Genomic DNA, 16,073 nt, shown 5'->3' with positions numbered 1-16,073 from the left:
ACACAATGGAGGAAAGTTACTGATATTCTAATGACATCTAAAATGGATAAACGTTTATCTTGTCAAACATTAAGAAGGAATGTCTATAACCTAAAGATATAAAATCTTTATCTCATCAAACATTAAGAGGGAAAGGTTATAACCTGAAGCAGAGTAACTAAATAGGACAATGGGGAAACTAGTTCAGGACATCATAATGGAACTTTGCACAATATACAAAACCAACGTTAGTAGTTTTCTGGCAACTTCCATTTTGCCAGTAGTGAGAAAATGAGCCACTTAAATAGATACAAATTAAAAAATTTAGAATAAGTGGTATGATTTTCCATGGCATTCTGTCTCATAAAAGTATTCCTCATTAATGACAGATGTTAAACTCTGGACACTAAATTCTCTCCCTAGTGTGGAATTTAATTCAATGTTAGCTTTTTCAGATTTACTATAAACAGATTGATGGCCTGCTTATAGCATTAACAAAGTTCCTTTATTCAGAAGGAAGGAAGGGAGGAAGGAAGGGGAGGGGGAAACAGAAAAAGGAAGAAAAAAAACTTGGAACTCACTACAAACAAAAGAAGTGCTGACTCTGAAAGTTTACTTTCTATCATTAAAAAATGAATTAAAAATTGAAGACAATTATTAGGTGGAGTTGGGGGAGGTATCTACAAAAACACAAGATGGAAAAATGGCCTGGAAAATAAGAGGCTACTAAATTAATGGCCTTGGCTCCAGATCACTTTGAAGATTAATTGCAAACTCCTTCATTTGAATAATTCTAAAGCTCTTAAGGGCAGGCTTGAGCTTGACTTTCCCAACTTTATGACCCTTAGGCCTGTTCACAAGATCCTACTTAAAATTCCTTTTTATTGTACTTGGTCTCCTACTTCTGTGCCTTTATATTTGCTAAACCCCATACCTTCTTAGAATCCTTAGTTTCCTTCAGAGCTCAGTTTAAATACCTCCTTTCTCCATGAAGCCTTTTCTGAGCTTTTCAACTATTAGTCCTTCCCCTACCCCAACATATACATATAAATCACCTTATATCTATTTTGTATATACCTATATAGGTAAGACTTGTCTCCTCTCAGTAGATTGTAATTTCCTAGAAAATAGGAACTACACTCTTCACTTTTTAAAAAAGAAATTTCTTATTGGATAGTACCTCTTTGCTTGATTGATGGATTGGTTGACTAAGGAGTAGCAAACATCCTAGTTCTAAATAATGAGAGTCTACGTGGGCCAATAAGACCCTTTATACTAGAATCTATGTTGATAGAATTAATTTTTCACATAGATCATAGCTTTAACCACCTTATAGTCTATTTTCCAACTTCCCACTACACCCTCACACAAAAAACAAACAACCACAATATAGGTGAACAGACCTCCATAAATCTAATTTATCTCACTTATATCTAGCTTTTTTCTTGGATAGAATCCTCATTATTCGATAAATGATGTGTATCATGAATATTATTAACATGTAAAAGACTAAGTAATTCTAATTATTTCAGGCCACTTGTTCTTGACTTCTTGAAAACTTGTTCTTTTATTGACAAATTCCTATCCTAAGCTAGTTGTACTAAACCTTACATTCTGACTACATAAATCAATCAGGTATGAAAAGCAATATTAAATTCTATCCTCAAGTCCCATTAAATTACTTTATAACCAGAGTTTCACTTATCTACCTACTGGGAGAGATGATTCAGAATTCAAACAAATTTGTCAGACCAAAGCCTGCCTTTCAAAAGAAATACTGAGTTCTGCCTTGCTAAGCCACTGTACTAAGGAAGTCATTCTTGTCATTTACCATTTTCACTGTTATTTTTTCTCACTTGAAGGCTGGTTTTAAGTTTTCTCCTTTTTTGGACGCATTATATGAGTCCCATTCGTGAGTGCTCGCCAACTGGAATGTTTTAAGTGCTTGAGCCAAAGACTTTCTCATTTCCTTCTTGACTTGTTTCCAAATCCCAGGATGAAATTTATCTGATTCTCTACCTGGTGGTTTGTCAATTTTATTATTTGCTATGGTACAATATTACACTGGCTTCATTTTCCACAATTCCCTTTCTTTCACTTCTGCTTCCACCGTAAAATAGCTCTTGGCCTCAGTGATGTATCACTCTCATTAATTCAGAAACTCTCTAATGTCTCTGTGGAAATCTGTAGCTATACCTGCCCATTCAGAGTTTCTCTGGATTTCTTTTTACCAATAAAAATTATATTTTGGCCCCAAATAAACAAGTGAGAACCCATAAAATAAACCTCATACCATAGTGTAGAACCAAGAGATAAATTCATACAATAACATTGTAAAGACAATGTCTCTCCCCTCTTTGGTCCTCCATTCACATGTCAAACTGATCTTCCTAAAGCACATGTTTCATCATGTCACCTCTTCCTCTTTACCCCCTTTAATAAACTCTAGTGTCTCATTATTTCTGGGGTCAAATATAATTAAGTGACTTGTCCTGGATCACAATGCTGCTAAATATCTGAGGTCAAATTTGAACTCAGGTCCTGTGCCATCTAGCTGCCCATTCTTTTTATTTTTCTTTTTTTCTTTTTTAAGTAGAATTGTTATTTTTATTATATTAGTTCAGCCTACCCATAAGCAATTAATGTTTTTATAGTTGTTTAGATCTGACTTTATTAGTGTGAGAAGTGTTTTGTAATTGTGTTCATATAGTTCCTGCGTTTGTCTTGGCAGGTAGATGCCCAAATATTTTGTTTTGTCTACAGTTATTTTAAATGAAATTTCTCTTTATTTCTTGCTGCTGAAATTAGTCATATATAGAAATGCTGAAGATTTGTGTGGATTTATTTTATATCCTGTAACTTTGCTAAAGGTGTTAATTGTTTTAAGTAGGATTTTGGATGATTTTTCTAGAATTCTCTAAGTATATCATGTGCAAAGTGTGATCATTTTGTCTTCTCATTGCCCATTCTAATTCTTTTAATTTCTTTTTCTTTTCTGATTGCTAAAGTTAGCATTCCTTCTCCCCCCCCCCACTGATCCATTGCTTTATTTCTTAGTCATGTCAAATTGTTTTGATGATTACTACTTTGTAATACTTTTTCTAATTTTGCCTTCCTGCCTTCCTTTGCATTTCTTTTTTTCACTGACTGCCTTGATATTCTTGACTTTTTTTCTGATAGATTAATTTTTAAATGATTTTTAGCTCTATAAAAAAATTCTAGGATAGTTTGATTGGTATGGTATTAAATAAACAAACAAATAAACAAATAATTTGGGTAAGCCAACATTTCTTATGCAATACTGAATGACAGTGATGATAATGGGCATTCTTGTTTCACCCCTGATCTTATTGGGAATATGTCCAGCTTCTCTCCATTACAAGTAATGCTAACTGCTTGTTTTAAATAGATACTGCTTATTATTTTAAGGAAAGCTCCCTTTATCCATATACTCTTTAGTGTTTTTAATAGGAATGAGTGCTTTATTTTGTCAAAAGCTTTTTCTGCATCTATTGAGATTACAATATGATTTCTGTTGGGTTTGTTATGTATATGGTCAATTATGGCAATAGTTTTCCTGTTATTGAACCAGTTCTAAATTTCTAGCATAAATCTTACTTAGTCATAGTGTATTATTCTGCTGACAAATTGTTGTAGTCTCTTTGCTAATATTTTATTTAAAATTTTTGTATCAATATTCTTTAGGGAGATTGGTCTGTAATTTTCTGTTTTGGCTCTTTCTGGTTTAGATATCAGTACCATGTTTATGTCATAGAAGGAATTTAGTAGTACTCCTTCTTTACCTATTTTCCCAAATAGTTTACATAGTACTGGAATTAACTGTTCTCTAAATGTTTGGTGCCCCTTCATTCTTCAGGATTAGATTATTTAGTTTACATTTAATTTTTAATCAATGATCTTATGGTCCTTTACTAAATGTAATTTTTATTTCATTATGCTTTGAAAGGGGTGCATATAATATTTCTGCTTTTTCTATATATGCTTGTCAAGTTTTTATAGCCTTAGATATGTTCAATTTTTGTGAAGGTGCTGTATGCTGTTGAGAATAAGAGATAGTCCTTTTTATTCCTATTTATTTTCTACATAAATCTATCAATTCTTACTTTCCTAAGATTCTATTCCTTTCTTTGACTTCTTTTTTTAATTATTTTATGGTTAGATTTATCTAACTCTGAAAGGGGAAGTTTGAGGTTCCCTCATCAGAATAGTGTTAGTATCTATTTTTCTTGCAATTCATTTAACTATTCCTTAAAGAATTTAGATGCTATGCCATTTGATGCATATGTGTTTAGGATTGATATTATTTCATTGTCTATGTTTCCTTTTAGCAAGATATAGTTTCCCTATTTGCTCCTTTTAATTAAGTCTTTTTTTTTTTTTTTTTTTTTTTTTTTTTTTTTTTTTTTTTTTGCTTTTGCTTATTCTGAAAACATGATAATTATTCCCTTTTTTTTTTTTTTTTCCGGCTTACTTTAAGTGATGCAAAATAGATTCCCCTCCAGCTCCTTATTTTAATTCTGTATGTGTCTCTGTTTCACGTATGTTTCTTGTAAACAACATATTGTTGGATTCTGCTTTCTAATCCATTTTTTCATCCACTTCTATTTCATGAGTGAATTCACTAAGGACGTTTCTCGAGCCTAATTATCAAGCATTCAAACTGTACTACAAAGAGTGCTGCTATGATATTTGGCCATATTATTTGAGCACAAATATGCAGTTGCCTAAAAGACTATTTTACAAGGAAGTTACATAAGACAGTGATCATACAAGGGTCAGAGGAAGGCAAGACAAACATGCTCTTAAGATTTCTCAAGATTTTGATATCACTTATCAGCTATGAGAAATACTAGCATGTTTTCCAGCATGGTATGGCCCATCAAAAAAAAAAAAAAAAATGGTGCTACGCTGCATGAACAAACAGAATTACAATAGCTCAAAACAAAATGTGCAAATTTAGAGACATTTCCTTCCCAAATGTTCACAGCACATTTCTACTTGACCTATGGTAGAGCTTTATGAGCTCATATTAGTTTAATCAAAAACAGTTGGACACACTATACACTGACCCTGCCGTATTGATGCCATTTTTATCCTCTTTGATTATGAAGAACAACAAATGAGTTCATTTCATTCACATTCAGAGTTATGGTTACTAACTATACATCCCTCTGTCCTGTTTTGTTTGTCCTTCTCTCTTTCTTGTCCCTCCTCTAAAACCTGTTTTGCATCTAACCACTGTTTTCTTTTATCTCCCCTTCTATCTTTTCTTATTAATCCTTTTCCCTCCCTTTTCTATGTAGGGTAAAATAGATTTTTTAAATAGTTGACTGAATACATACATACATATATACATACATACATATATGTATGTGTATATATATACATACATACATATATATATATATGTTTTTCCCTCTTTGAACCAGTTTAGATGTGAGGTTCAAGCTTTGCCTGTCCTTCCCACTATCATTTCCTTCTCTTACTATAGAAAGCTCTTTCCTGGAGGCCTCTTTTCTGTGACAATTTCCCACATTCTTCCTTTGTTTTCTGCCTTCTCCCAGTATATCCTTTTTTTCTTTCCTATCCACTACTTTTAAAATCATTTCTAACATGCTTAGCTCATTCCCACACCTTTTTTATGTAGGATCCCTCTAACTACCCTAATGATGATACATTTTTAGAAGATAAATATATCATATTTTCAGATAGAAAAGCAAATGCTTTAATATTATTGAGTCTCATAATTTCTCTTTTTATGCTTGTCTTGAGAGTCTTCTGTTTGCATGTCGAATTTTCTTTTTGGCTTTGGTCTTTTCATCAAGAATCCATGACATTCCTTTATTTCATTAAATATCTATTTTTTTTCTAAAGCATTTCCCATTCAGCATTAATTTTACTAGACAGGTAACTCTTGGTTATAATCCTAGAATTGGAATATCTTTCTGGAATATCATATCTAAATCTTCTCCCTCCTTTAACACAGAAGCTGACAAATCTTATGTGATCCTAACTGTGGTTTCATAATATTTGAATTGTTCCTTTCTGTCTGCTTGAAATATTCTCTCCTTAACTTGGGAGTTCTGGTATTTGGTCATAATGTGTAGAGTATGGGCTGGCTCCCTGGAAGGCTTCAGGGTCAACCAGAGTCAGGATAAATTAAAGTCTTTGGTCTTTAGGGGGAGAAGTGAAGGAGACAGACAAACTGCCACAAGGTTTCCCAAAGATGTATCCTCGATTCTGGAGTCTGGAGTCACCAGCATCTCTCTTCTTCTTGTCCTGCTGCTAAGCCACTCTCTTTTCTCTCACTCTCCCCACCCTCCACTCTCCCAATCCTTGCCTACAATTCTCTTACTACCAAACATTCAGGAAGCATCAAAAATGAGTAGAGCCATGACCCAAATATATGCTAATAAAGCCATTGTCTCACATCGAATAGATAATGAGCCTTAAGTGCTCTGCATTCTCAGATTCAAGTACACCTATTCAGAGTTTCAATCCTTTACAATAATATTCCTGGGAGTTTTCATTTTATGTTCCTTTCAGGAGATGATAGGTAAGTTCTTTCAATTTTTATTTTATCTTCTAGTTCTAGAATATCAGGGAAGTTCCTTGATAATTTCTTAAAATATGTATCAAGAGTCTTCTTTTGATCATAGTTTTTAGGTATCCATTAATTCTTCAATTATCTCCCCTCAATCTATTTTCTATGTTGTTTTTTTTTTTCCAATGAGGCATATCACATTTTCTCCAATTTTTCTCATTCATTTGACTTTGTTTTATTGTTTCTTGATATCTAATGGATCATTAGGTACCCCTTGCCCAATTCTAATTTTTAAGGAATTGTTTTCTTCAGTGAGCTTTTTTACTTCTTTAACCATTTGGCTAATTGTGTTTTTTAAGGTCTTATTTTCTTTATGATTTTTTCTGTTTCCTTTACCAAGTTTTTAATTGTCTTTTCATAATTTTCTTCTTTAACTTTCATTTCTTTACTTAATTTTTCCTCTATCACTGTTACTTGATTTTGAAAAAAATTTTTTTAAATTTCTTTTGGGAATCCTTGTTGGGCTCACATACGATTTAGATTTTTTTTTTTTCCTTTGAAGCTTTGCTGGTATCTGTTTTGATTTCATTGTCTTCTTCCGAGTCTGTATTTCAGGCTTTTTTGCACTGCTGTTTTTTAGAGCTAGTTCTGAGGGTTTGGAAGTTTTTGGTACTTCTAAGACACTGTGATCTGGAGAGAGGCTAGAAGTCATCTGATTCTGGGTTCTTAAATGATGTATAGACTTAGGAGTGAACTATTTATTCTCAAAGGATTAGTCAAGATTAGAGATTATCACCACTGCAACAGAGGCCACAAGTTGATGTATGTATCCACTATATCAATCCACAAAGACTTTATTAAGGCATGAAAGAATTACCTAGGTGGAAGAAGCTCACATAACTTTGTTATAATGGATCCATGTGGTATTAAAGTAATTTGTTTTTGTTTCCCTTCCTTTTATTTTAGCTTCTAGTCCCACATTCTACCTTAACAATTTTGTTTAGGTCTCAGATATCATCAACCTTGAGGTAAGATTTTTTTTTCCCATAGGATCAAAGCTTCTTACACATCTCTTACATTTGTTTGTGATAGATAAGATACAGGGCTTAGCATATTAACTGCCAACAGCAATCAACTTAGCCATAGATCATAAGCAATGGAAATGGCATGGAGAGATAATCCCAAACCCCCGTTACTCAATATTGTCAGAATATGTTGTTCCAAAGCCAAACATTTTTAATACAAAAAGTAGCAGAGGGAGAATAGTTCAAATAAAAGATTTCACTTCGTACCATTTAACTCCAGCCCCACATATGATAACCAAAATCTGAATATTTGAGAGACCTGAATTTGAATCTTGAATCAGACACTTAGCAGATATAAGACATTGTGACATCACTTAAACATTATTTGCCTCAGTTTTCCCAAATATAAAATAAACATAATTGCCTCTACCCCCTAGGATTGTTATGACTGTCAAATGAGATAATGTTTTCAAAATGTTTATCACAGTGCCAGCTACCCTGTATGCACTATACAAATATTATTATTATTATGTTACTGAATCAAATTTCTAGTTTTCACCTATATGTGGATCATGGAGAAAAAGCCCAATTCATAATTACAAACTTATATAGAATGAAAAAGACTTCAAAATCTATTGAATCTAATAAGTTTCTTTAAAAAAAAATTCCTTTTACAGCAGAGTGAAGGTCTTAGTCAATTTTTGCATGAAGACCTCTAATAAACATAGGGCCATTGCCTTCTAAAGAATTGTAATCACACTTAAGAAGTGTGAGTATGTGTGCATGTGTTTTGCATTTGATTCTAAATTCTCCTCTATTTGCTCTAACTTCTGGCTTTTGGGCCCAAGTAAAAAAAAAAAGTTGAATACCTCTGTTACATGACATCTCAATGACTTTAAAGACAACTCCTCTACATCCCTTCCAAGTCTTCTTTTCCAAGTCCTTCAACCATCTTTCATATGGCAAAATTTTGAGGTCCTACACTAACGGGACGCTTTCCAAATTATCAATATATTTCAAATGTGATCCTATCACAAAAGCACAATCTTCCTTTTATTTTTTAAAAAGGTAAGATTACATTAACTTTCTTTTTTGACTGCCATACCATTTCATGGAGAAACATCTTAAACGCTTTGCTCCACCAAAATATTTCGTTTACATATTAAGTATAAAGATCAGGAAATCTTAATTTTTTTTCTTTTATTCCTCCTTTATTTAAATTCTGATAGGTTCTGTAAAGTTATGGGCTTAGACAAAATAATTTTTAAAGTCACTTAGAATTTTACTAATTCTTCTCTATTGTTTCCCTTCATTTTTACAAGGATAAATGTCCTTTATTGATACAAGCAATTCAGAAAAATCCATATAATAGAATCCATCCAAATTATCGTTGTTTTATTTATGCTTAATGTTATGTGTGTTAATACCATTGCTAATATTTCATAAGTTGAGGTTAGTATATTTTGTTTTTGTCCAGAAGTAGGAATTTCTCTGTATAAAACTGTATAATAATTATATTTGGATGGAGAAAAATAAAAAAAAGAATGGAAAAAGGGAAAAGGCAAAGGAAAAAATTAATAGAAGGAAAAGAAGAAAGGAGAAAATTAAGGAGAAAAAAGAAGAAAAGACACAAAAGCAATACCACATATTTAAGTTCAACTTGATTGAATAAGAATCCCTTCAAGAAAATCTACTTCACAATTCATAAAATTCACAAGGCAAAAATCACTTCAGTTTAGAATCATAGGGCTTCAAGACCTTTTTTGAACTAATACATTTCATAGTTGGTTTTGAAAATTCCACTGAGATGAGGCTGATACATATCATAACAGCATTAGAGAAACTGGCAAATATGAACTCACCAAAACTAAGCAATTAATATTTTTTGTATGGAGGCATAATTTCAGAAAATGCATTAAAAGTAAATCCCCATGCTACTCAATGCAAGAGCATTAGCATGCAGCCCTAGTTAACAGCCTGCTTCTCTGTGGAAATATACTTCCTTTTCCCTTTTCATGAAATACCTTTGGCTTGCTCTGAAATGCTAAGCTCCAAACTTCTAAATGGTTCAACTACTTTCAGACCCTAATAGTAGGTAGAACTTAGAGCAGCTTTACTATATAGTTTCTCTGCTTGTGATCCATTGATATTATTCACTTATGCCTTATGTTGAGGAAAAAAAAAAAAAAACATGCTAACATTAGCTATTGGGAATAGCACCACAAATTCATCTCAAAGAAAGATGCTAGTTAAAGGATGGGGAGTTTGGATGTTGTCAACCAGGAGTTGCTCCCCCTTCCCAAGAAGTATAAAAAGCTTGTCGAATAAATACAGAAAATTTTATTTTTTTAAAGTAATACCAATTGAGGAAGTTTTCTTTTCTTTTTTTTTGGTGCACCCATAAAAGAATCATATCAATTCTTTTCATTTCTTTTGTGCAGATGAATGGTCAACTGTGAAATTTCATTCAAATAATCAGTATCAGAAAGTTAACACATCTGGGGACCAATAAACATTAGGAATTCCTGGCACAGTTGATACAAGGCAGGTACTGATATCAAGAAGTCCTAGTTTCAAATTCTGCCTGGGATATATACTATACAATATGGGTATGGATGCCACAGACAAAAATCTATTATTGTTACAAACAGGATGCTGAGCTGCAACCCGATGTTTTCATACTGGGAGTCCCACATATCTCTGAAATCGAAGGTTTGGAGGGAGACAGTAGGGCTTTTTTTTCCAATGGAAATATAGAAAGGACAACTCAATTGCCTTCTTCACTTCCATAAATGTATAAAATGTCATATAATAAAACAAGCTAAAACCATGAGAGAACCTGGCTACCAAAAGTGACAAGAATCTGGACCCTGAGATCCACATTAATCAAACGCGTAGCTCTGATAAAATTGCCCAAACAGTGGACCTACCTCGGCAGATGGTTCCATTGCCCACATAGCCAGGTTTGCAGGTGCAGCTGTGTCCCCTGACAGTATTAGTGCAGATTGCATTGTCATCACAGGTGTGCTGGCCGCTACCACATTCATCATGTTCTAGGAGAAGAAAGGAAAAGAGACGATGGACTGCTTTTGAGTAAGAAGTAGGCAATGGTCATGTGAATTAGATTAATGATAATAAATCTTTGCCAAGGTCCATTTGCACATATTTCAGTAAGACTACAGAATCAACAACCCCCCAAAATGGCATGAATAGATAGACACACAAAATGTTCCCAATGTTAGGCTACCATATTATCCCACCTGGCCTACTCATAGTCTGAATAATATCATTTGCTTCAACCACGGAGTATAAAGGGAGAAAGGAGGTCACAGATTGCCCACCTACCGTAAAAGGTTGTTCTCCAAATACTACTCATGAATCCCTTTTTCATAATCCTGGCCAAAGGGAATTATAATAAGCACTGGGCTGTGACTTATGGACTTGGAGTGTGATATACTGCCAAAACTTCATTTTAGAATCCATCAGCAGCTCAACCCTAATTTTCAATATAATCCATTTTCATAGGGTTTAGCATTCAACCTCTGGGTTGATGCCTGGGAAGCAATAATATGCTAACAATCATAACATTAAATATTTAAATACTCCATCATTCAGAATCTACAGTACTGAGGATGGGGTCTGATGGAACAATTTTTAAAAATGCCAGAGAAACTTGTAGAATTCAAAACCAGAAACAAGTAAAAAGATCAGTCTCAGCCAAATACTGATTCTTCTGTTCTATATATTTGAAATAAAAAGTCCTTAAACGGGTGTTTCATAGTATAAGCTTGTATAGCACTGGGGACAAATTAGCTTCTTTTTCAAACCTTTAACACTGAAAGCAAACATGGTGGCTTGCACAGCACAAACATATGAGCTGACATAATTGGGATATAAATTTTGGACAATGAACCAGCTAAAATTTTATTTCTTAAAATTTAAGAAGAAAAGAAAAAAATAGATGAAAGAGAGAGACAGAAAGAGATGGAGAAAGAGATGGGCAACCAGTTAAAGTGGAACTTGGAGGGAATTTAGTTAAGTAATCAATGGGGAGTGGGAAGACACAGGCGACATTTTTTGGTGTCAGTTGAATGGGTCTAGGCTTCTGCCAGCAGAAGTTGGCCCATGGCCCAGAGAGTCTGACAGAAGCTGTTTAGTACAATTTAATTAAGTTGCATTGAGCACCAGATGTGTTCTTGGCCCTAAGAATACATGGACAACAACAAAACAGTCCCTGCTCTCAAGGAGCTTATATTTTACACCAATACAAATTGTGTTTCACAACTCCAGAGGGTTAAGAAGTACAGTGAGGGTGGTTATCAGGGAAGCAGACCTTTCATATAAGTGTTCTAGGACAAAACCCAGATTAAAACTCTGTGAAAGGGAAGCAAAATATTTTAGTTATGAAGAGTCAAAATTTTAACTAAAACCCCCAAAACAATTACATTCATTGCAATAGGAAGAAAAATTACATATAATTTGTTAGGTGAATGGACTAAAACCCCTTGAAATAACCCTCTGGATGATTGGATGATTTCAGAGAGGCCTGGAGAGAGACTACTGAAGTGAGTAGAACCAGGAAAACATTGTACACAGGCAACAAGAAGATTATTTGGTGATCAACTGTGGTGGATGTGGCTCTTTTCAACAATGAAATGATTCAGGTCAGTTCCAATGGCCTGTGACGTAGTCATTTGTACCCAGAAAGATGATTGTGGGGATTGGATATTTTCACTTTTTTGTTGTTTGCTTGCATTTTGTTTATTTTCTCATTTTTTTCCTTTTGATCTGATTTTTTTTGCACAGTGTGATAATTGTAGAAATACATATAGAAAAATTGTACATGTTTAAGATATAATGGATTACTTGCCATCTAGTGACAAGAGTGGGCAAAAAGAAGGGAAAAAATTGGGAACACAAGATTTTGCAATAGTGAATGTTGAAAACTATCTACAATATGTTTTGAAAATAAAAACTTTAATAAAAAAGGAATAACTTTCTGCTTCATTATCTTTTATTTTAAACATTCCTATAGAATTAATAATAAAAAAGATTAAATTAATGACATTTATTTTGATCATATACTATGTGTCTGATAAAGGCAAACCCCTCCTTTGCAGATAAGTATCAGGATAATGTACTGGTGGACTACTGGTGTGGTTTATGGATTGTAAACACAATAAGAATCTAGCATTGTGATAGGGCAAGCTAAAGAACTAAGCTGTATTAAGGGCTACTGTAAGAGAAGTTTAATTATCAGAACAAGGAGATAGACTTAGTCAACTCCAGTATGGCAATAATATATTCAGAGTGCCATGTGGAGTTTGGAATATGACATTTTAGGAAAGACAATGACAATCAAGACAAACTCAAAGGAAGGGTACCAATGTAACAAGAACATTTAACACTACAGGATTCTAGGATCAACTAGTTTTATGTCTGGAGCTGGAAGGAACTAAGGGCATCTCCGTTCTAACCCATTCTACAAATAGAAGACTGAGAGGCTGGCTTAGAGTGATGTAAGTAGTTTCAGATATGGAATTTCACCAAGGACTCCTGATTTCAGAAAACTAGTCGAAGGGACTGGGAAAGTTTTATCTGGAGAAGAAAACAAAGGCATGTTTTTGCATATAGGAATGGTTGCCACATTGAGAAGAGACTAGATCAGTTACTTATATCCAGAAAACAAAACAAAAAACAAACAAACAAAAAAAAACGTGGGTAGATATTACAAAGAATTAAATTTGGGCTTAATGTGATGGTAGATGGACTACTGGGAGTTGGTTTCCAAGGACGAATAGACTGACTTGAAAGATCAGAGATTTGCTATCCCTAGAGTTCCACAGGCTAAGATTAGAAAGCTATTTTTCAAATGTGTTGTAGAGAAGATTTAAGTTCATATTGAGATTAAACTAACTGAAATCTGAGGTCTCTTCAGAAACACAGATTCTGTGATTCTGTGAAATGTCACCATCTCAGGATGAAAGCAGAGCTGTTTCAGGCAAAAAAAAAAAAAAAAAAAAAAGAATGTCAACTCAGGGTGAGAGGACAGTGGATGAAAGTGGGCACACATATCCATAGTTTCTGACAAAGTCATTTTTTGGCATTGGGAACTTCCAGAAGATCGGAGGGTCTTGAGCTCAGGGAAAATAGAGAGTAATAAAATATGAGTGGTGGAAAGCATCCCTTCTTTGAGTGATTTGTATCACCCAGACCTTTGAAGGCAAGTCAGAAAAACCAGCTTAACCAAAGATAAATGAGATAATAATGGTGTTAGAGAAGCTTTACGGGAAAAAAAAAATGTGGCCACGCAAAAAGTACAAGAAAAGATGGAGAAAGGAAAGAGGACTGAGAGAATCATAAATTTAGATGTGGGAGGCACCTAACAAAAGTTCAATCCTTTCATTTTGGAGATGAGAAAATTAAGGCACAGAAAAATTAAATGACTTATCCAGAGACATAAAACTGAACACAGTTAAATCAACATTTTAATCCAAATCCTCCTCACTCTGAGTTAAACAAGCTATGCTCTATACCATCCTGCCTCTCAAGGAGGGAAAGAGGTTTGTTGGGATGATCAAAATTTAGTAAAAAAGTTAAATATGAACCAGTAATATAGTATTGTGACTAAAGGTCAAAAGGTGGATTCATCCATTCATTCATCAAGTAATTATGAAGCATTTATATTCAAGAGAAAAGGCATATGGTTTAGTGAATAGTCAGCCTTGAATCCTGACTTTAGTTCATGTCCTAGCTCCAACCAATACTGAAAATCATTTAATATTTCATTAATCTAAGTAAGTCTCCAACATGACAAGTTATAGAGCAGCTGATGATTTCAGTCAGTCAGTAATCCTTTTAAATGCCCACACTTTAATACCAGATGCAATATTAAATGGTACAGACACAGAGAAAGGCAAAAAAAAAACAAAACAGTTGCAGTTCTTTCTGAGCTCATGGGCTAATGCAGGAGGCAAGATGTAAATAGGAAGAGGTAAGAAAGGAGAGTTTTCCACACATGGGGAATAACATCTGATGGACCACACCAGATGCAGAGAATCTTCTCCATTAAGACCTACTTGAGACATCCAACATCATTGGGGTGACACCTTTGTTAGACATCTATCTTGATGATACTCAGGATTTTTGAAGTGAAAAACAGAATTGTAGTTTTGAAGGAATATAAATTAAGTTAAATATACATGGAAAAGATTTGGAGAGAGCCTCTGCTCTACCATTAAATGCTGTCTTGTAATCTGCAAACAATAAAAATTGTATCTTGCATTAAATGATTGATCATTGATAGAGGAATAATAATGAGCTTAGTAGGTTCAGATTTTTATATATAATTAGGTCATCAACCTAGAGTCAAGGGTAAAATTAACATTAATTCAAAGAAAAGTGAAAGATAAGAAGGTATGTTTGTGACTAATTGAAAAGTTTCCCCTTAGCATGTTCAAATGGGCCATCAGTGCCTAAATGTGGGAAATAAAGAAATGAAAAGATGACAAACTCATCTTCGGTTAATTGTATAAATTCCCAAGATGTGGTTTGCTGTAGAGCATTTTTTGAGATAAATGTGCTTTATTTTTGTTAGGGGACAATCTATCATTTAACTTGAACATAATATTAACATGTTTCATATAATATAATTTCAAACAGACTTTTTAATCCTTCTAAACGTATTTTGTAGATTTTTAGGTATAAATGCATGTGACATTTGGTCAAAGGTTCTGATTTCTAAATCTATATCAATATATCATTTATGTCATGTATAATCATCTTTATATCTTCATAGAATATATTTATATTAATGAGCTCAACATTCTTGCTCTTTCTTCTTCAGGAAAAAGTTATTGTCCCAATGTGGAAATACATGTCACATTGCTGAAGAAGGAACCTTACAGAAAGAGTGGCTAATTTATTGCAGTTTTCCATTTTTTTGTTTTCTTCTTTCTGCTGCCACATATAAATGCTTTTAGGATGATGAGAGTCATTTAGGTCACGCTTTCCCCAAACTTATTGTCCAATCTTTTATATCACAATGCTGTCTGTTGGCTTCTTTTATCCTCTTCTGGGGTGTATGACAAATGACTTTGTATTAAAATCTGACATTGCCCTTGGCAGCCATTTCTCTCTGCTTGGCAAGAAGATCATGTATTTTCTGGCTAAGATAATTTCTGTGCTCTTTTGGCCTCCTTTAATAATAATAGCTAGCATTTATATAGTTCATTCTATGTGTCAGGCAATGTGACAAGAGCTTTACAAATACTGTCCCATTTGGTATTCACAGTAATTCTGGGAGATTGGTGCTATTATTAATCCCATTTTACTGTTGAATAATCTAAGGCAAACAGAAGTTTAATGGTTTGACACACAGCTAATTAGTATCTGAATCTGAATTTGAATCCAGCTCTTCCTGAAATCAAATCTAGCATTTTTTCCACTTCCCTACCTATTTCCTTTTGTGGCTTTTCTATAACATTGGTTAAATGTTTGCCCTG

The 16,073-nt window shown here is 33.7% G+C and overlaps 1 protein-coding gene across 2 annotated transcripts in view; it reads right to left on the bottom strand.

The window, feature by feature from the left end:
* Positions 1 to 16,073, bottom strand: part of NELL1 (neural EGFL like 1) — an 842,535-nt gene that overhangs the window by 298,562 nt on the left and 527,900 nt on the right. For both annotated transcript variants that reach the window (XM_031941958.1, XM_031941959.1), the window contains exon 14: positions 10,500 to 10,622. In XM_031941958.1, the coding sequence (XP_031797818.1) occupies positions 10,500 to 10,622 (123 nt within the window). The remainder of the gene's footprint in view (positions 1 to 10,499; positions 10,623 to 16,073) is intronic.

This window comes from Sarcophilus harrisii, chromosome 6 (genome assembly GCF_902635505.1).
Source record: "Sarcophilus harrisii chromosome 6, mSarHar1.11, whole genome shotgun sequence".
In the NCBI taxonomy this organism is placed as follows: Eukaryota; Metazoa; Chordata; class Mammalia; order Dasyuromorphia; family Dasyuridae; genus Sarcophilus; species Sarcophilus harrisii.
This window is presented reverse-complemented; position numbering and strand designations above follow the sequence as displayed.